The sequence below is a fragment of the Lynx rufus genome, unplaced genomic scaffold (genome assembly GCF_022079265.1).
Source record: "Lynx rufus isolate CCGP_SWC_20201006 ecotype Redwood Valley unplaced genomic scaffold, mLynRuf1.p SCAF_11, whole genome shotgun sequence".
NCBI lineage: Eukaryota > Metazoa > Chordata > Mammalia > Carnivora > Felidae > Lynx > Lynx rufus.
In genome coordinates, this window is record NW_025814825.1 from 54,615,622 (window position 1) to 54,636,009 (window position 20,388).

The window sequence follows — 20,388 nt, forward strand, 5'->3', positions numbered from 1 at the left end:
GAGGTCTCTAGGGTGGTCCCATTTGGGGGACTTCCCTAGGTCTCATGGTTTAACAACTTCATGGATTCCATGAGATGCCCCCAATATTTTTCCAATAAATCCCTCCTTTAAAAAAATTTTTAGGGGCGCCTGGGTGGCATAGTCGGTTAAGCGTCCGACTTCAGCCAGGTCACGATCTCGCGGTCTGTGAGTTCGAGCCCCGCGTCGGGCTCTGGGCTGATGGCTCAGAGCCTGGAGCCTGTTTCGGATTCTGTGTCTCCTTCTCTCTGCCCCTCCCCGTTCATGCTCTGTCTCTGTCCCAAAAATAAATAAACGTTAAAAAAAAAAATTTTTTTTAAGAAAAAAGAAAAAAGAAAAAAAAATTTTTTTTAGCTAGCCAGAATTGATTTCTGTTGCTTGCAACCAAAAGAATAATTAGCATACCCCTAAAAGTTGCCTGTTGAAATAGCTCATGGTCTGTACTTCACTATTGTTTCAGGATTGGGGTGGGGAGTGTAGCCAAGACACACAGGGATTCCGGATAACAGGGCTATCAGAGCATAGAAACCTGGGGCAGCAACCTCTAGCAACATGTGAAATGCATGTATCTTTTAACCCTTAAATTCCACCTGTAGGAATTTATCCCACAGCTACACCATCCATCCAGGTGACTAATGTATAAGAATACTCACTGAGGCATTGTGCTCAGTAAAGACTGAAAACAACCAAATGTTCATCAGAAGAGGACTGATTAAGGACATATCCAAATATTAGAATAGTGTGCAGCTGGAAAAAAGATTGGAGTACATCTAGATGCACTGATAAGGAATGATTTTTAAGACTACAGAAAATTTTTCAGAATCAGGTTGCAAAATAGTGTGTAGTATTATATTAACCATTTATATATATTTTTTAAATTTTTTAATGTTTATTTTTGAGGAAGAGAGAGAGACAGACAGAGCATGAGCAGGGTAGGGGCAGAGGGAGAGAGGGAGGCACAGAATCCAAAGCAGGCTCCAGGCTCCGAGCTGTCAGCACAGAGCCCGACACGGGGCTCGAACTCACAAACCGTGAGATCACATCCTGAGCTGAAGTCGGGCACTCAACTGACTGAACCACCCAGGTGCCCCTCATTTTATCATTTTTTTAAATGTTTCTATTTATTTTTGAGACAGAGAGAGACAGATCGTGAGCAGGGGAGGGGCAAAGAGAGAGGGAGACACAGAATCCAAAGCAGGCTCCAGGCTCCGAGCTGTCAGCACTGAGCCCGATGCAGGGCTCAAACCCACAAACCGCGAGATCGTGACCTGAGCCAAAGTCAGACGCTTAACCGACTCAGCCACCCAGGTGCCCCATTCATTTATATTTTTAAAAATATATATAATATGTATATACATAATACATGGAATATCTCTGGAATGACACAAAGATCTGGTAAAGGAAACATTTTTAACTTTGTGCCATATCAGATGTGTAGAAGCATATATTACCTGTATACAAACAGGAGTGAAATAAAGTTTTTTTAAGAAGGAAACCCCCCTGCCCCCGAATGCCCGTGCCCCTATCGTCCAGTGCTGGAGAGTCCGCACTCACTGCCACCACCAGACTCACGTGGCTGCCGCAGACGAAACCCTCCAGTCCTGCCTGGAAGACTCCTAAGTCAACCCTGATCACCCTGAGGCGGTCTCAACCCTCGAACTCTGAAGCAGGGGCCTTTCCCTTGGGGTGAGCATGGCACCCACAGGGGAACTTCCAGTGAGGTAAGCTCAGGTGGGAATGGGCTTGGGGGCCCGACCCCCAGGGAAATCGTGGCAGATCATGTGATGGCTGTTGTTCCTAAATCTAAGCAGATACATCTTTTCTCCCTGCTTCTCTGAAGAGCAACATGTCTGTCTTTCCGCCTCCTTTAAGCAGGGCCCTATCACCTTTCTCCAGCCCTGAAATTCACTCTCAGAATAAGGTAAAATGCCAACCAAGTCCATTCATATGTATATTGGTTCTTTCGTTAATGCATAACCACTTCAGTGGCAGGCATGGTTCTAGAGGCTAGAGGGATAGCAGTGGCCAAAACCGATGAGGTCTCTGTCCTCACAGAATTGCATTCCAAGGTGGGAAAAGTATGATTGCAAAAATAAATAAATAGATAGATAAATAAACAAACAGATAAATAAGATGATTATAACTTGTGATAAGTGATCTAAAGGAAAACACATAAGGTGCTAGGGAACTGGGGTCTGGGGTTGGGTAGGAGGCTGGCAGTGGAGGGGCTCAGGGCTGTTCAACAGTGGCCTCACTGATGAGGTGACATTTAAACTAATTGTTGGTTGACAAGAAGAAGCCAGCCCAGTGGAGGTCTAGGGAGGAGAGTTTCAGGGCATGGGAAAAGTAAGTGTGAAGACCTTAAGGTAGGAGAGGCTTTGGCATGTTCAATGGAGGCCAGTGTGGCCACGTGTGGAGGTTAAAGTGAACAGCTGCAAGAGAAGAGGTCCAGGAAGCAGACAAGGTCACCTGACATCCACCAACTAATGTACCTATTCATCCACCTTTAGATTCTCACAAATCTTTTCACCGCAGTGTCAAAGAAAAGCATAAATGCCTTTGACTTCACCACAGTCTGTAAATTGCATCTTTCCAGACCATATGAGCAGACTTCCAAAGTTTAAACATCTCATCACTTAGGCCAGTCGTACAACTCAAGTCTGACATTTTGGGGGACAGTTTATTTTCTATTTCAACTTATTCTCTGTAAGTGTTTCCCTTAGTCTATGTGAATGATGCTCAACAGATTGACAGACAACTTGCTCAGATTCACCAAATATTCAACAACTCCTTATTTTGCTTTGTATGGTCTGAATCCGAATTCCATCTCATCACTCATTTCCTGTGTGGCTTTATCAGAATGAAGCAATTCATTTATCGCTCCATGCCTCAGTTTCCACACTCATAAAGGCGGGGCGGGGGGTGGGCAAATAATGGTTCCCACTTCATGAGGTTGTTGTAAGGCTTAAATGAGGTAATACACGTAAAAGGCTCTGACTACACGTAGCAAGCCTCAGTAACTATTGGCTCCTATTCTTTATGACCCCAGAGAAAGTCTTTTACATTTCACGTTTATTTATTTTTGGGACAGAGAGAGACAGAGCATGAATGGGGGAGGGGCAGAGAGAGAGGGAGACACAGAATCGGAAACAGGCTCCAGGCTCTGAGCCATCAGCCCAGAGCCTGACGCGGGGCTCGAACTCACGGACCGTGAGATCGTGACCTGGCTGAAGTCGGACGCTTAACCGACTGCGCCACCCAGGCGCCCCAAAAGTCTTTTACATTTCAACAGGAAGGCCCTTCAACCTGTCTTCCAGCATTTTGGCTATTCACAAAGAGCATGAATTTTGACATTGAGGCATATTCGACTTGGGAGTAGAGTAGGGCACCAGTGGTGTTTGCGCTGTGAAGGCTTATCTGCCTGTTGTGTGAACTGGCGGGGCTGTTCACAGATGCACGGGTCTGTGGGTCATTCATGATGGCCTCACAGGGGCCTAGTCTCATAGGACAGGTGTGCAAACTTCGGAGAGTCTGGGGAAACTCTGTAGACATGACACGGTCTGATGACGTGGGCTTTTAGAGGCTCCTGAACCTAGCTCTTCAAAATTTTGTAATAAACTTCTGTTGTTTGAAACCATTATATTTTGCGTTGATTCATTACCTAGGACTTGATAACTGGAACAGGCAGTTAATGCGGGACTGCGTTCATAGGCTACTGTGGAGGGTGCTGAATCCGTCTCCAAAACTCATGCACTCGGGTATTAGACTGCCAGAGACAGAGAGATCAGTAGAGAGAGACAAAGAGACAGGGAGACAGAAAGGGAGTTCTTGATCAGAATTTCCCTTTATTTCAGCTATATGAGGGCGGGAGCGGGGGGAGCATTTCCATTTATTCTAATTGACGAATACTACCCTCCATTATTAGAGTTTGCTGCTGTGTCCTTCCTGGGACTTGTAAACTACTTGGTGATAAAATAGAAAATTGGAAAGTGGGGCCCACTAGGCTCATAATTACATGCACAGGTACGCGGGTACAAAGTGAGGGGAATTTTCACCCCCTTGTAATCAAGCATTCCTTCATCTTCCCAGACTTGTAGGAAGGTTGGACTACTATAATTAATCTTGTTTTGTGTATTTGTGCAGATTAAAATATTAAGTGCACACAGCATGTTCTATTATCACCTGCCGTTTCCTTGAAGCAGGGTCCAAATGATAAGGCTCCGGTATAAAAAAAAAAAACCAGCCTGGGTACTAGATGAAGAGGGAGGGACGCCTGGAACATCCCACAGGGTAAGTTACCTTGGCCTTCCTCCCGCCGGCTGTTGAAGCAGCCAGACCTGACTTCCTCCAAGTCTGTGCTCGTTGCTCTGGTTAGGTTTGATGAGGCTGAGAATGTCTGGATTTATTGTAGATGGTGAACATGTGGACAGTCGCACTTTTGCTGCTGGGAGCAGTCACAGGTAGGAAACCATCACACCTGCCCCACGGGAAGGGCTTAAATGCAGCATCTCAGCACCGGCCAGAGAAAGCCTTACCCACGGCAGTGAGTGGTTCCAGACAACTCTGAGGGTCCAGAGAGCTGTGGGGTCGGGGGTGGGGGCGGGGTGGGGGTGGAGGTGGTCAACACTCTGCCTGGGAGACAAGGCAGTTTGAGGGGACCCCACTTCAGAGCATCTCTCCACCGGCCTGTCTTCACATCCAGGTACTTTAGACTAGACTCTCGTAGGTAAAGCATTAAACACCTGCCTGGGTTAACAGATTGACTTATCAGTGCGTGTTATCACGTTAGTCGAATAAGTGTATCTGAAGAGCTGGGGATGGGACACAGAACTTCTAAGTTTTGATGGTGGTTCTAAGCGGCGGCATAGCTGGTGACTCTATGGCTGACCAGAAGGTGGCACTGGGGGTAAGGAGAGAGTGGGTGGGGAGAGGCAGGGTGTCTCCATTCTTCAGACTGTCTCCGGGCAGAGCAGTGAGGACCTGAGAAGCTGAAACACCACACCCCCCACCCTCCCACCCCGGAGCCCAGCCTGGGGAGCTAAGCCGTGAGCACATTCGTCCTTTCTCTACAGCAAAGGAAATTTGCTATGAACATATCGGGTGCTTCTCCGACTCGGAGCCCTGGGCCGGGACTGCAGCCAGGCCCCTGAAAGTTCTCCCCTGGAGCCCCGAGAAAATCGGCACCCGCTTCCTGCTCTACACCAATGAGAACCCAAACAGCTTTCAGGTGAGACTTTGTCGTTTCAACATCATTGTGACTGGGAGAGGGGTTGTGCCCACCCCGCAGACTAGAAGGTTCTTGTGTCTGTCCCCTCCCCCTCCACCATGCTCTGTCCCACTTTATCCCTCCAGCTGCCCCCGCCCTCCAGGCCTAGCCAGACCCACACAGAGTAGGTTTTCTGTAAAATGTTGGCTCCAATGAATGAATGGTTCACATTTGCCGGAACCTCTAACTGGTTATGTGATTCTGGTCTGGGGCAAAGCTTCCCATCTACCAAGAACCCTGTGGAGGTAAGATTGTGGGCTACGATTCAGCCCCAGTGGAGACAGTAATTCCTGACTGGCCGGGGTCGGAGTGATCAGTGCAGGCAGGAAAATGAGAGTCAGGGTGGGCTTCCTGGAAGAGGTGGCTTTTGTGCTAAGGTTTGAAAGATTAAGGCATCAGAACAAGCAGAAATGGAGAAGGAGAGGCAGGCCTGAATGGCCAGGCTACAAAAACATGCAACCCCTTTCTGCTTTTGTCACAGACTCTCCTTCCCTCTGACCCGTCAACAATTGAAGCATCAAATTTTCAAACAAACAGGAAGACCCGGTTCATCATCCACGGCTTCATAGACAAGGGAGAAGAGAACTGGCTTCTGGAGATGTGCAAGGTAGGGCCGGCTCCCAGCCCCATGGTCTGCCCTGTCCCCGGCAGCAAGCCTTCCAGAAAGCACAGTAGATAAGCTTGGAGACAGGAAATCCCTACACACAAGTTAACTTCAGGCAAGTAAAATGATTCTGTTTACGATAGTAAGAATTCACGTCCACATTTCCGGACGACATCTGTAGCCTGGAGCAGTGGCCTTGGCTATGTGGGCAAACACCTGCACCATCTTATTTCTGGCTAAATCAAAGCCAAAGGTCTGCTTCCGTTTTGAGTGAGGGCACTTTGTGTTCCTGCGCATGAGGGATTGTGTTCTTTTTGTCCAAGTCTCTCCCACGTCCCTGCGATGATGTGTTGCTACAACCATTTATTTGGGAAATGGAGAACTAAGGTGCACCAGGAGACCGAATTACAGAATAGAAAGTGTCAAAACTATATGTAACATAGCGTCTATTGGCTAGAAGGACAGACAACAGAAGAACACGCACGTGCACACACACGCACACACACGTGCACAGGCATACACACACAAACACATAATAATACACCGTCACCCTTTCTTTTTACATAGACACTGATTCCATCCATTTTTCTGATGCCTAAGAGTTTACCCGAGCAGCCTGTCCTCCACACACACATTAATAATTCTGACTTATCTTGTCAACGGGAGAAGTTACAAACCTAGAAAATTAAAGTCATTCTGCATTTGGCCTTGATTTGCCAGGCATTTAACTCTTCTGTCCCATCAGAACAACTATAAACTGTATCTTACAGTGTAAGATACAGTTTATACTCCAAATTCCTCAGGGCTGTAAGAGATTCCTCAGGGTTGTTTTAAAAATAAAGGTCCTGAGAAAAAACTCTTGGTATCTCTGTGTGCGTGATCACACATATTAGTATCATAGATGTGACAAATTTGAAGTGGGCTTTAAATTTATAGAACCGTTTTCAACTCAAGCTGGCCTATGTACTACCTGGCAGAATGTCTAAGGCGCCATCCATTTCCTTGACCTCCTAGAAGTTTTCAGAATTCTTCAATCTCTTTTTAAGTCAGCTGCAGTTTTATTTTTCAAATATCTGCGGTGTGTGTTTCCTCCATGAAATACTGTGCTGTCCTGACTGTAGACGCTTAGTAAATACCCAGCAGGCAGGGGTGAAGGCAAGTCCGGTTATTGGCAGGGATGTCAAGAGGCCAAGAGGAGGGCTGGAGGTCAAATCCACAAGGTCATTTGGACACTGGCCATCAGAGAGGGCACTGGAGACCTTTCCTCTTCAAAACAGGGCTCTTCTAAGGATGCAGTTGCTCCCCCACATACCTAATCAACTTTACCGAATTTGGTCAAAGAAAACCAGAGAGTGGCCAGCTTTGAATTAACCTGCAAGCTAGAGAGGGAATAGGTTTGCCTTGCCCATCGCCTTTACCCTGAGGGATGACTCCTAATCGACAACAAGGTTCCTAACAAAGCCCAGTTTGTCTCAGCGCCCCAGCGAGGAAAACACAGAACGACCAGTAGTAACTGTGAGTGACCATTGCGGAGCCCTGGCTAGACGGGGTTTTGCGCGCCCCGATGATAACATCCTGGTGTCTTTCCAACACCAGAACATGTTCGCGGTGGAGGAGGTGAACTGCATCTGCGTGGACTGGAAGAAAGGCTCCCAGACCACGTACACACAGGCCGCCAACAACGTGCGGGTGGTGGGTGCCCAGGTGGCCCAGATGATCAACATGCTCTCGGTGAGTCCGCCGGCCGGGCTGCTGGGGAGGCAGGCGGCGCCCCCGGGTCTCTGTCGGCTAAAGATGCAGCTGAGAGTTATAGCTTTTGACAAGAAATAGAATTGTATTTGTCTCGGAATCTCACTTCTAAAACGCTGAAATTTGCCTTAATAAGGACACGGCAGTGGAAGAAAAATCAGTAAGAGCTAACACTTAGGAGGCATCTTCCGTTGACAGATGTGAAAACTAAGGATGTTTATGAACATCTTCCATTGACAGATGTGAAAACTAAGGCCCAGAGAGGTCAAGGAGTTTGTCCCCCAGAATCATAGCACAGGGGAATACAAGAGCTGTCTAGTGCCAGGGGCCCCCCACTACACCGGGTGGTCTCTGTGTGGGGCAAACAAGGCATTCGCAAGGAGCACCAAATGGAACCCGAGGGCAGCAGGTGCGATTGGCAGGTACCAACGCCACGGCCCTGTTGGTGGCCCTGTTGATGGCAGAGAATTTCGTTTGCCACCGTCAATTCAGCTGTTTCTTCCTACCCGGGTCTTTCATTCTGGCTAACTTGGAGTCTTGAATTCTTTCGGTGAAGTCGCTAACTCTTCATGACCCTATATTCTATCCCAGATAAAGGCCCGAGCTGTTTCTGTCTTATAGTGAAAGGGTCCACAAAAGAACCGATCGGTTCTAACTACTTCTGCACCCCTGCAGAAATTAAAACCTGTGATGTTTGTCCTAGAGGTTCTGAAGATCAACGAGTATACATGGGCGAACGTCTCTGAGACCTACACGTGCAAACACTCATAGCTGTATGCCATTTATTCATCCAATATTTGGGGGGCACAGTGTCAGGAACTCTGCTAAGAGGTCAAGAGGACGGTGAGGTCCCAGGCCCTGGAGGAGCTCATGGTGAACACTTGAAACGAGAGTAGAGGATGGTCAGGGTTCTAATGGGGGGACTATAGGGCTTAATTGGGAGCACATGCGGGGGCACCGTTTAATCCGGGCTGGGGGACTGGGGGCGTGATGAAGGATGTCTCCCGGGGAGAGACATCTAAGTTGAGAGCTGGTGGCTAGGCTGTGTCATGTGAGCTGGACAAGTGGTTGGGGAGTGGACAGCAACATCATCAGACCCACAGATGAGGGAATATGATGTATCCGAGGGCCCGGAAATCCTGCATAGGGTTTGGCTAGAGAAGAATCTAGAAAAATGGGTGTTGAGTCAGGAAAGTTCTGAAACCCTCGTAATGAATTTGGGCTTGATCCTGAGGGCAGTGGGAGCCACAGAAGGTTTTCAACAGAGGGGTAACGACATTAGGTTTACGTGTTACAAAAACCACACATGTAAAACAAAACAAAACAAAACAAAACACCACCGCACAAAAATGTCCTGAAAATGCACTCTTCCCTCTCCAGACAAACTATAGCTACTCTCCTTCCCAAGTCCACCTCATCGGCCACAGCCTGGGAGCCCACGTGGCGGGAGAGGCTGGGAGCAGGACTCCAGGCCTGGGCAGAATTACAGGTAAGGCCCAAGGGGCAGGGCCCCGGGTTTTGTCCCCAGAGACCCCAGAACGTGGTGCAAGCCTGCCGACCAGCCAGAAGCTGGCCCGAAGTAGTCTGTCCCCAAAATGCTCTGCACAGAACATTTTAGGAAGCCCCCAGGAAGCCCCTAGGAAGCCCCCAGGAACCCCATCTTTCTGGAAGGGGAGGTGATGCTTTTGTTCACCCCCCTTTGCTTCCCCTTGCTTCTCCTGTCTGTCTCCATTCCTCCTCCTTAGATCCATGTTTCTTGGCAGTGTGGGTCGTTCAGCAGGACTGGGCAGCCAGGAAAATGGAGACGAAGGCCCATGTGAGCGTGTGCAAATGTAATTAAGAATGCACACTGTTATTCCCTTCCCCCTTCTCTTTGAACTCAAAGGCAGAGTGGAACATGAAAATCATGCTTCCAGAGCCTCTATTGGTAGGAGAAACCCAGCCACCAGTGGTGCAGATCACTCTTGCAAGCCAAGCAAAGCCTTCACTTTGTAACAACAACAACGACAACAACATACATTATATAACAGAATCATAATAATGTAATGCTATGATTATTATTATAGTAAGCATAGATTAAGTGCTTGCTTAGCCCAAATACTATGTAAAGTGCCTTACATTTCTTCACTGAATCCCCAGAACTGAAGAAACAGGCTCAGGAAACTGGATAACTTGCCCTAAATCACGCAATAAATGAGTGGTGGGGCTGAGATTCTAACCCAGTTCGACTGCCGCGTGGCTCGAGAAGGCCTCTGTTGTCTAAGAGCTCTCCCTTTCATTTTCAACAGACAGTTATGCCCGGGGCTTTTCTGGCCAGCTGCTCTGCCCAAACCTTCAAAGAACTATTGACAAATTCAGGAGCCCTGCCAGGAAGGAAGTATAGTCAGGAGGAAATAATAGTAATCAATATTTTACTGATACACTCATGATGGTATGCCAGCCACTGTGCTAAAAGCTATATCTCATTTCATCTTATTGTAACCATATCATTACCCAGATTTTATAAACGGGGGAACTGAGGCACAAGAAATAGGTTGAGCAACTCGCCCAAGGTCATGCAACTTGCCCAAGAAATAGCTGAGTAGGAATTTAGAGTCAGGCTGCCTAGTTCCAGAATCTGTGTTCATAAATATGATATCATGCTACTCTATCCCTTTTTTCTTCAAACTTGAGAAGAGGAAAAAGAATGTTAAAGAAGAAAGATCTGCCAAGTACATAGGAGAAAATAATGTGAAAAAGAATCCTTGGTCAGACAAATTTAAATCTCTTAGCTTACCTACCCTTCTTTATCCACGCCACTGGAGCCCTTCTCTAATGAGCAACGTTGAAACTCTAGGTCCCCGTATTCAATATGCAGGGCCATGGCACTGCATGACTTCAGAGTATGGCACCCCTCGAGTTGAGCAATGCACAGCCTGAGCAACTGTACGCCTTGGTCCTGCTGGCACCTACAGCCAGGCCTACTATTCTGCAGCACTGATCATCTCTTTTAGGGTTGGATCCTGTAGAAGCAAGCTTCCAGGGTACTCCTGAAGAGGTTCGGCTCGATCCCTCTGATGCTGACTTTGTCGATGTGATCCATACAGATGCAGCACCCCTGATCCCATTCCTGGGTGAGCCCAGTGACGCTTTAGCTGCAAGCATGCGCAGTTGTGTTGTAACCAAGATGCATAACCCTGCATTATGAAGAACTCATTGCTATTCCAAACGTTTCAGGTTTTGGAACAAAACAGCTGTTAGGTCACCTCGACTTCTTCCCCAACGGAGGGGAGGAAATGCCAGGATGCAAGAAGAATGCCCTGTCACAGATCGTGGACCTCGATGGCATCTGGGAAGGTAAAGCCAGAGCAGAGCGAGGCATCACTTCCCTGGGGGGAGCAGTATCTTCCCAGAGCAAATCTCAAAAATGAAACTGCTCTTTAAAACAATTTCTCCTTCTAGACCTTATTTCTGAAAAAATATAGCTACAGACTACTTGTGGTATCTCCGCTCTACTGGTTTTGCACTTCCTTAAAACACCGTCGTGGGTGTCCTGGACTGTGCAAGCCACAAAGAACGACAAAATTGCTCAAAGCCGTAACTCCACCAGTCAGTTGGCAGCTACCTAACAAAGACAAGACATGCCATGAAAGTAAACATCCTAAGAGAATTTTTCTGCCAGTCCCCCCTTGGGAGTCAATGATACGGCTCCAGTTCACGTACAGTATTGCTCAATACCGTAGCCAAAATGACAATGCTCCCCGATCATTTCCACGGCAGAGCCATTTGCCCAATGAGAGTCACCACCCCTGTATGTTGGGTCAGGATGAGAAACAGTCACTGGTAGGAAAGGTAAAGCAGAGAGAGTCTATTTGGGGTTCTTCTTCACCATTGATGGAGCACACCTGGGCTGAAGGTCATCCTTCAGCGACAGATTTTGGGTCTGATGAGGTGAAAAGGACAACGTAGAAGTGAATTTTTCAGCCCAGCTCATCACTTGGAACCACACAGGTTTAAACTGTTAGTGGTCTGACCAAATCTAACGAGTAAAGATTCTTACTGAATTCGATCAAAATGGCAGGGATGTATGACATCGAAGCAAACATTAAGAATGCAGATGTATGTGTTTGTCTCTTATGAGAGTTTCCATGGAAAGGGTAGCCCAAACTCTCTCTCAGTCATAGCCAAGCAAGTTTGGGTCATATCTAGAAGGTATACTGTGACCTCTGTCACCTGGCAGGAGCTGTGGGGGCCAAGGAAAGTTATTAAGAAAGAAAAAAAAAGAGCCAACTCAAGCGACCCGAGCCTCCGTGTTATTTGCCTAAACACAGCATGAAAATGTCCGTGCTCTGGTTTCATCATGTCTAGGAGGTCACCTCACATCTGGCTGTGTCTTCAAGGACCTCTAGCCTAGTGCCTGGGACACAGGAAGGCACAATGGTTAGCAGCATAGGCTCAAGCACCAGACGGGCTTGGGTTTAATTACCAGTTCTGCCACTTACTGGCTGCAATCCGTACATCTGAGGCTGTAATCTGTGTATCGCCCGTACTTAGAAATGGTCTGGTACCTACCACCTAGAAAGGCATTGTTCACAGGAACAACGCACGTAAAGGACTCGGAACACTGCCTCGCTCACAGAAAGCAGCCTCTCTGTGTTCACTGGCATTTATTTTGGACTTACCTTAAGTTGGCCCGATCTTACCTGTCTCCAAGTATGGCCCCACTTTGGAACCTCTCCCCTTGGAGAGACAGAAGCCGTCAGCTCCCCAGACCACGTATGTAGACGTCCTCATTTGTTTCCCCAGGGACTCGGGATTTTGTGGCTTGCAATCACCTGAGAAGTTACAAGTATTACTCGGAGAGCATCCTCAACCCTGATGGGTTCGCTTCCTACCCCTGCGCTTCCTACAAGGCCTTTGAGTCTGTAAGCTATTATCCCTTGAGTCCCTCGGTGGGACGGTTGTCCGCTATGTTTGGGATTTGCAGCACCCTCTCACCAGTTTCTGACCATCTCTTGCTCGTTTTGCATGGGCCCTCAGAGTTTATGATCCTGTGAAGCAGAGGGGGAGAAAAGGTTAGGCAGGAGGTGACTAAAATTCTAGATGAGTCATGTGGGTGAGGAAGACGCTGGGAAATCAGAATAATCCTTTCAATGATCTAGAAAACTTTCCTGCAGAAGGTATTGTTTGAATCTGCATAGCATTTAGGAGGAAGAACAGGGCAGAGCAAGGGCGGCAGAACGTAGGAGAGAAGAAGTCCTATGCCAGAGAGAAGGAAAGGCGCACGCTGGAGTTCTAGATGCCAGGCTGGGGGGTTGGGCCTCTGGAATTGGGCACAGCCAGATTTATACCACAGGCAGTGGCAAATGCTACATACAGTCAGGGCTTTTTGTCCCAGAGTTTGGCTGTTAACCACGTAGCAGCACACCACGTGATGGAAGGTGTAATTGACCTATCCTGGAGCCCAGGAATCAGTATTTTCCATCGTGATGTGCAAGAGGCTTGGGAGTCCCAGCCTTGGTGAAGGAAATTTGGAAATCCTCTTTCCCAATCTCCTTCCTGTTACAAGCGAGGAAACTCAGACGGTAGGAGAAGTGCTCCCCCAGATGTGTGGGTCATAAAAAGGCAAATTCACACCTTATGGCTTGATCTGTCTCTTCTTAGAACAAGTGCTTCCCCTGCCCGGATGAAGGCTGCCCACAGATGGGCCACTATGCTGATAAATTTGCTGGCAGGACGAGCGGCGAGCCACAGAAATTCTTCCTGAACACAGGAGACTCCAGCAATTTTGCTCGTGAGTTGTAATTTGACCCTTCTCACCCACGTCGAGAAAGTTTAGCTTCCATTACACAAGAAAGACTTATCTCTCCCCTGGAGTATTTGTGAGCACATCCTGACCATCTTAGCAGAGGGCCACATCTACCAAACTATCCCATTTAAGACTCAGCTGAGGATTTACAAAGAGCCTGCATTTCTTCCTTTCTGTGTCTATGCCATGAAATGAGTGGAATGAATGGGAGCACAATTCATGAGAAATCGTGACTTGCACATCTCTGTGGCAATTTTTACCACTGAATTCTTTCCACTCCACAGTGCACTGTTCTTTTCTTTTTTTAAGGCTGTGTCATGCACACGACTTCTTCTATTCCTTTATCAAACATTTATTTGGTACCAGCTCTTTGCTGGTCTGGGCCCTTTAAGAAGTCCAGTTCCTATCTCCCCACTTCTCCTTCTCTGTGCCTGTGTCCCCGAAGCCCCATGTAGGGGTCCGTCTCTGGTGGAGGGTGGGCGGGAATCAGGAAGGAGTGATTTCTTTCAAAAATCTGCTGACTCGTCTAGGTCATAGGGTAGAGATAGGGCACATTTGGGCCACTCTGTGCCAACCTTCCCTGTGATTGTTCCCTAAGAAGTTGCACTTTAAAAAAAGGCCCTGTGTTGGGGCGGCTGGGCGGCCCAGTCAGTTGGGCATTTGACTTCGGCTCAGGTCACAATCTCATGGTCTGTGGGTTCGAGTCCTGCATCAGGCTCTGTACTGACAGCTCAGAGCCTGGAGCCTGTTTCAGATTCTGTGTCTCCCTCTCTCTCTGGCCCTCCCCTGCTCATGTTCTGCCTCTCTCTCCCTCTCAAAAATAAGTAAACATTAAAAAAAATTTTTTTACAAAGTCACTGCTTTTATATAAAGACATAAATACAATATATGCCTTATCTAGTTTTTAAAGTCAGGTTTATTGAGGTACAATTGATAGACAGCAAAATCCACCCTTTGTAGTATATATAGTTCTATGAGTTTTGATAGATGAATTGTCATGTAACCACCTCCACAATCCAGATATAGAACACCTTCATCACCATATATATATATATATATACACTCGCATACATATTTTAAGACAATGGTTAATCAAGCCTTCCAGTGTTGTGATGCATGAAATGCTGGCCCATATTTTAAAACGACAAATTAAACATTTGAAAGCCACATACTCCTCAACTGACACTTCTGTAGGAACCACAGACTATGCGGACACTAGGGATGCAGGGATGAGCAAGACGCTCTGTGCAGGAAATGCATCGCCCAGGGGAGAAGGCGGAAACCGAGCGCGCAGCCCCAGTGTGCTGGGCGTGGCGACTTGCTGCTTGGCAACCTGGGACCGAGGACCTGGCCCTGCCCAGAGTAGCTACATTATAAAGAAGGGAAGATCATTGAATTTCAGGATAATAAGGAACAGGGACAGCATCCCCGGGGATGTGAAGGACGAGTGGGAGCTAGGCAAATGACGTGTGTGTGTTTCAGTACATGCGTGTGTACATGTGTGCGTGCGTGTGGGTGTAGATGTGGATCTGCGCATGTGTGTGTGTGAGTGAGCGTGTGGGTGTAGGTGTGCAGGATGTCCTCACGGGCACTGACACGGCACTGCAGGGGTAGATCTGGGTAACAGCTGAGCCCCGCTCTATGACGGACACGGCCCGGGGCGCTGGGGATGTGCAGGTACAGCACAGTCCCTGCTCTTGAGGTTCTCACAGGACTACTTTCTTGAGCTACTTTTCCTACCATGGGAACAAGCCCTTGTCCCTTCTCTTTTCACCTTATCTCATAGTGCGGTCCCTCTCGAGCGGAGTTATACAACACAACTTTCTGCAATGATGGAAATGCTCCCTGTTGCCCAAAACGGTAGCCAGTGGCCACGTGTGGCAATTTAACACTAGAAATGTGGCTAGTAAGACTCAGGAATTAATTTTTGATCTTCTTTAGTGTGAACTTAAAGCAGCACCTATGGGTAATGTCCCTTTACTGGGCAGTGTAGCTCTGGAGAGGGAATACCGCTAGGTACGTACCCCTCCTTATAGCCTATTTGAGTTGTAGATTAGTAGGATTTCTTATACTTTGATGCCTCGGTGTAAGGGATGACAGGATTCTGAAATTTGGGTCAACTATTTTACGCATGAATAAATTGAAATCTTTTCTATCCCCTGTGCAGGCTGGAGATACGGAGTTTCTATAACACTGTCTGGAAAAATAGCCACTGGTCAGGTCAAAGTTGCTTTGTTTGGAAATAAGGGAAACACTCACCAATTCGATGTCATCAGGTAAGTTTCCTTTTTTAGCACCGCATCTCACTTGATGATATACACGGACTTCAAATCCACACACTGAAATGTTTATCTTCTCTTTATCAAGTAATTTTAAATTATTTGCTGTATATATTAAAGTGACTTTCAGACTTCTGCTGACAATTTTCTTTTCTCAATTATAAATCCAGGCAATAGTTTTTTTCTCTTTTGATAGGTTTGTTTTAAAAAATAGATTAAATATATATATATATTTAATATATATACACACACACACACATATATATATATATATATATATATATATATATAATATTACCCCCAGGTGTCATGTTTCCTTATTAGCATAGTAACACATGCATGTTGTGTTAAACTAAGTGGATAACTTATTACTGTACAAATAACTCTTCCAGAAAAAAAATATGAAGGAATTATATAGTTTTCTATGAGAACATTGTGAGCAGAAACTAACTTGAGTTTGAGAAAACAACATTCAAGCAATAGTTTGAGGCTGCTGGCTTCTCCATTTCTCCATCCTTTATTTGAGAACTAATTTAAAAAAAAATAATTTCATTAATCTCAAGTAGAAAAGAGTGGCATGGTCTTATCTGGTGATTAGAACTTGTTTCTATGCATGGAATGTTTCTATTTCTTTATTTCAAGGGGGATTCTCACACCAGGCTCTACCCATTCTAATCAGTTTGATGCAAAGCTTGATATTGGAACCATTGAGAAAGTCAAGTTTCTTTGGAACAACAACGTGATAAACCCAACCTTCCCCAAAGTGGGTGCAGCCAAGATCACCGTCCAAAAGGGAGAGGAGAAAACAGTGTATGTATATGTTTGCTGGCTTGTGCCTCAGGGTGTTGGTAGAGATTGGTGTTCGTAACGGAAACTCACTCCAGAAAGTCAGTCACCGTTCAGCTAGAAAAGCCAAGACAATCTACCCACCTGAGGCCTTTTCTTTGTAGGCAAACAACTGACAGACGAGGTAAAGCATTTCTGTTGGGTGTTCTCAGTCCTATCTGAGAAGAAGAACACAGATGCAGGTCACTGCCTTCGAGAAAAACTAAGGGGGCAAAATGAGAAAGAGAAGAAAGAAATAGTTTCTGAAAGTATCAGGTTATAAGTATGGGCTAGAGAGTAGCTACATTATAAAGAAGGGAAGATCATTGAATTTCAGGATAATAAACAAAAACTAAAGTAGTTTCAGCAAAAGTTATAAAATCTGAGTAAGACAAGAGAGAGCTGGGCTAACAATACTTGCGGAATCTTTATCCTGACTTTCGGCGTCACTTGCTGTGGCGGCCAGAGGATGTGGGGGTAGTGACCTGAGTGGGGCAGAGCTAAGGCCAGGACCCTAATTCCGGTCAGCAGAACCCTCCTGCAGTGGTTTTGTGGAAGGGGATCGTGGGAGCTTGGTCACTGATGGTGTTGAGGCTTGGGAGGTTAAGTGAGGTTGCTAAACTCGGGCCTCAGGGAATGTGACTCCCCCAGGCCGGGAGGGCGGGTTGGCAGAGTTCACAGCTGCATCTCAGGCTGGCTGACCCCTGTGAGGTCCTCCATATCCCTGTGAGGGGCTGGCCCAGCCAGGCGGTCAGCAGAATAAGACAGATCTGTCAGCGAGAGCACAGCACTGAGGAAGCCGGCGGGGAGAAACTTCCGCAGGCCACAGGTGCGGCCAGCACTTCCCTGCCCACCTCCTTCGGAGGACAGTGAGCCTCTAAAGTCAGTTCCCAGAGGGGCACCTGGATGGCTCAGTCGGTTAAGCGTCCTGCTTTGGCTCAGGTCATTATGTCACAGTCCGTGAGTTCGAGCCCCGCGTCAGGCTCTGTGCTGATAGCTCGGAGCCTGAAGCCTGCTTTGGATTCTGTCTCCCTCTCTCTCTGCCCCTCCCCTGCTCATGCTCTGTCTCTGTCTCAAAAATAATTAAAAACATTAAAAAAAATTTAAAGTCAGTTCCCAGGGCCCCATCAGGAAATGGACCTGGGGCCTGGCTCCTGGGACTGTGTGGTTAAAAATGTGTCAGAAGAAGATGCTATTGCTAGAACCTTAAAAATGAGGAGTGGTCCAGGGAGATGAGACACTCACAGGTAGATTTGAAGAAGGAAAGCACACACAAGACCGAATCAGCCAGAACATTGTGCCTTCCAGGTTTTCTGAGGAAAGGCTGTGACTTTCTGCACTTTCTAGAAATGGAACAGATTGTATTCAAGGCCCCCCCTGAGGCCCCGAGGCCATTAGCTGCCTTCTGAACCCTCCAGTGGCTTGCGTGTCCCTTCTTCCCCTGCGTGTCCCTTCTTCCCCTGTCTGTTGACCCCAGAGGAAATCCACCTTAAGAGAAGCGAGATGTTGGGACATCAGATTTTTAAAAATACAAGAAGATCAAAACCAGCATGGGCGATGGGCTTGGTGTGTGAGGGGCAGGCGATCCCAGACTGCAGGTGGCAGGCAGGGCTCGAGGGGCAGAGAACAGGAAATATGATTGCAGATAGAGCTAGGGCAGCAAGACAGGTGAAATACAAAAGAGACCACAGTGAAGACGACAGGTAAAACCAGGCAAAGCCTCAGAGCTCAAAGGCAGCGAGATCCAAGAAGCACTTGGTTCTTGGAACAACAGTAATGATAGTCACTTATATCTACAATTTTTTTTTTATCAATTATAAAGCTTTTTCACATTTATGGTCATAAGATGTTGCATTATTAACATGGGATTCTCAGCGATCATGGGAGGGAACTGTGCCTTCTTCAACAAATGAAGATCCCAACACTCAGAGACTCAAGTAACGAGCCCCGTGTCCCCCCCTAGAAAGGAGGGAGTGGGGAGCCCAAAGGGAAAGAGCCACTGACCGACTTCAGGCGCAGAAGGCAAGTCAAGGGAGATTTGAACTGTGACTCTGCCATGGACAACGTGGGCTATGGCATCAGAGATACCTGTATGTGCCTCGTGGTTCTTCCACTTACTGAGAGCGCTCTGTGCCTCAGTTTCCTCTCCCATAACGCAGGACTCATAGTAATACTTCCTCACACATGTGTTGTGAGGGTGAAGTTTGCACAAGCGAATCAGTCAGTGTCATTGTCTGTAGTAAGAGCTCAGTTTACTGGAGCTGTTACAAGGTTGAATCCAGTCTACAGAGTGGCTCAGTCAAGAGTGAGCCCATCTGGACACCAATGGGCTGTGCTCAAGGAGGACCCATGCTGACTTGTGGAGAAAGAGGCCAGTTAGAGTTCTAGCTGCTGCCTCAATGCCCCCACAGTCCTGTCGGACTGAGGACCCAGAGACCAGGGCCACTCTGAGCAACAGCTGACAGGGGACCTTGTCACAGACACCAGCCACCTGTCTCACGGGAAACCCAAGTTCTCCAGTAACCGGTTGAAGCTACGACCCTAGTGTTTTCCTCATTCCGTGTGAATCCTAAATCGGCAATCATCTTTTCTTAACAACTTAAAACTCCATGTAAAGCTACCCGATGCTTACAAAGCTTTCATTTCTGTCGGCAGGCACAACTTCTGCAGCGAAAGCACTGTGAGAGAAGACGTTCTCCTCACCCTCACGCCCTGTTAAAGTCCAGGCACAGTCCGGTCACTGCGTTAACACCAATAAAAACCACTGATGCATCTATCTGCTCAGAACGTCTGTCACTGATGTCAGCTGGCGCCGCTGGGGACACTTGGGAATAGGCCATTTAAATAAGCCCTGAGCATTTCCATACATTTGGGTTTCTTGCCACTGACTTCTGACCACACACCCCCCCCGCCCCGTTTCCCAGCTTCCTTGGTCCTCACATTCATTCTCTTCTCCTCACCTAAGGGGACGGCATAGAACAGCTGGAGTATGAGGTACAGGGGTCTCAGCAGAGCCTTTAGCTCTGCCCCTCGTCTTACAGATGAGGAAACTGAGGCCTAGAGAGGGGAGGTAGCTGTTTAAGCAAGGAATGAATCCCTTTAGGGACTGGGGGTCCATTCCCCTGATTTTGGTTCCAGAGCTCATCCCTGACTCCGTCATCACCTTGAAGGAGCGTGGAAAGACCATGCTATGACGTGGCCTCTTTGTGGTAACAGGCAATAGAGCCCTGTCTCCTGGTGAGGTGCCCCAGCAGCCAGAGACACTGGTGGCATATTTACTGAGCACTGACAGGCTCCCGGCCCCCACTCTTCCTGGACCTCAGCGGGCATCATCTCAGGGCAGAGCTCAGCACTGAGGAGGCATGGCTCCTGAGAGGAGCGCCTGGTGCAGGCCCCCGCTGAGGAAGGACTTTCCGGTCATCCAATCAGCTAGGGCCACCAGGGAGCCCTCAGCCAATCAGGCCTTGCCTCGAATCCCACCCACACAGGTGTTGGTCACCTGGAAGGACAGGGTGTCCTACCCCAATATCATTCCCTGAGGACTTTGCGGGACCAGGAAAGCCACCACCTCCCCTGACTGGCTCTCCTCTTGGCCACCAGGCCTCACATTCCACCATGACAGTTTCTGTGCCTTGGCCTCTGTTCCTAACCATTGGCGGCACGTCAAGCTGTGACTGAGCTTCAAACTTGAATGTGACTGGACCGCAGATTGTTCCTTGAGAGTAGATGTTGGAGTGACTGTAGTCAGGGTCTCACAGGGGAGGGCACAAGGTGAGCGGTCAAGCCACGGTGGTAATGAGGGGGGTGTTAAAGATGACTCCAGTGGTAGGAGGACCCCCAGGACCTCGGGTGGGGGCAC

At 47.7% G+C, this 20,388-nt stretch overlaps 1 protein-coding gene across 1 annotated transcript; it reads left to right on the forward strand.

The window, feature by feature from the left end:
* The first annotated feature begins 4,429 nt into the window (after positions 1–4,429).
* Positions 4,430–19,248, forward strand: PNLIPRP1 (pancreatic lipase related protein 1). The gene is made up of 12 exons (XM_047072734.1): positions 4,430–4,478; positions 5,091–5,245; positions 5,766–5,891; positions 7,485–7,619; positions 9,018–9,126; positions 10,631–10,750; positions 10,854–10,973; positions 12,423–12,541; positions 13,281–13,410; positions 15,593–15,701; positions 16,347–16,514; positions 19,185–19,248. The coding sequence occupies exons 1-12, from the start codon at positions 4,430–4,432 to the stop codon at positions 19,246–19,248; spliced, it is 1,404 nt and encodes a 467-aa protein (XP_046928690.1).
* The last annotated feature ends 1,140 nt before the right edge of the window (positions 19,249–20,388 follow it).

Bases quoted from the DNA above. Each gene is read 5' to 3' on its own strand.
- PNLIPRP1 (XM_047072734.1), top strand. From the start codon at position 4,430: ATGGTGAACATGTGGACAGTCGCACTTTTGCTGCTGGGAGCAGTCACA. The intron at 5,892-7,484 runs GTAGGGCCGGCT...TTCCAACACCAG, and splicing joins GGCTTCTGGAGATGTGCAAG to AACATGTTCGCGGTGGAGGA. The intron at 12,542-13,280 runs GTAAGCTATTAT...GTCTCTTCTTAG, and splicing joins CCTACAAGGCCTTTGAGTCT to AACAAGTGCTTCCCCTGCCC.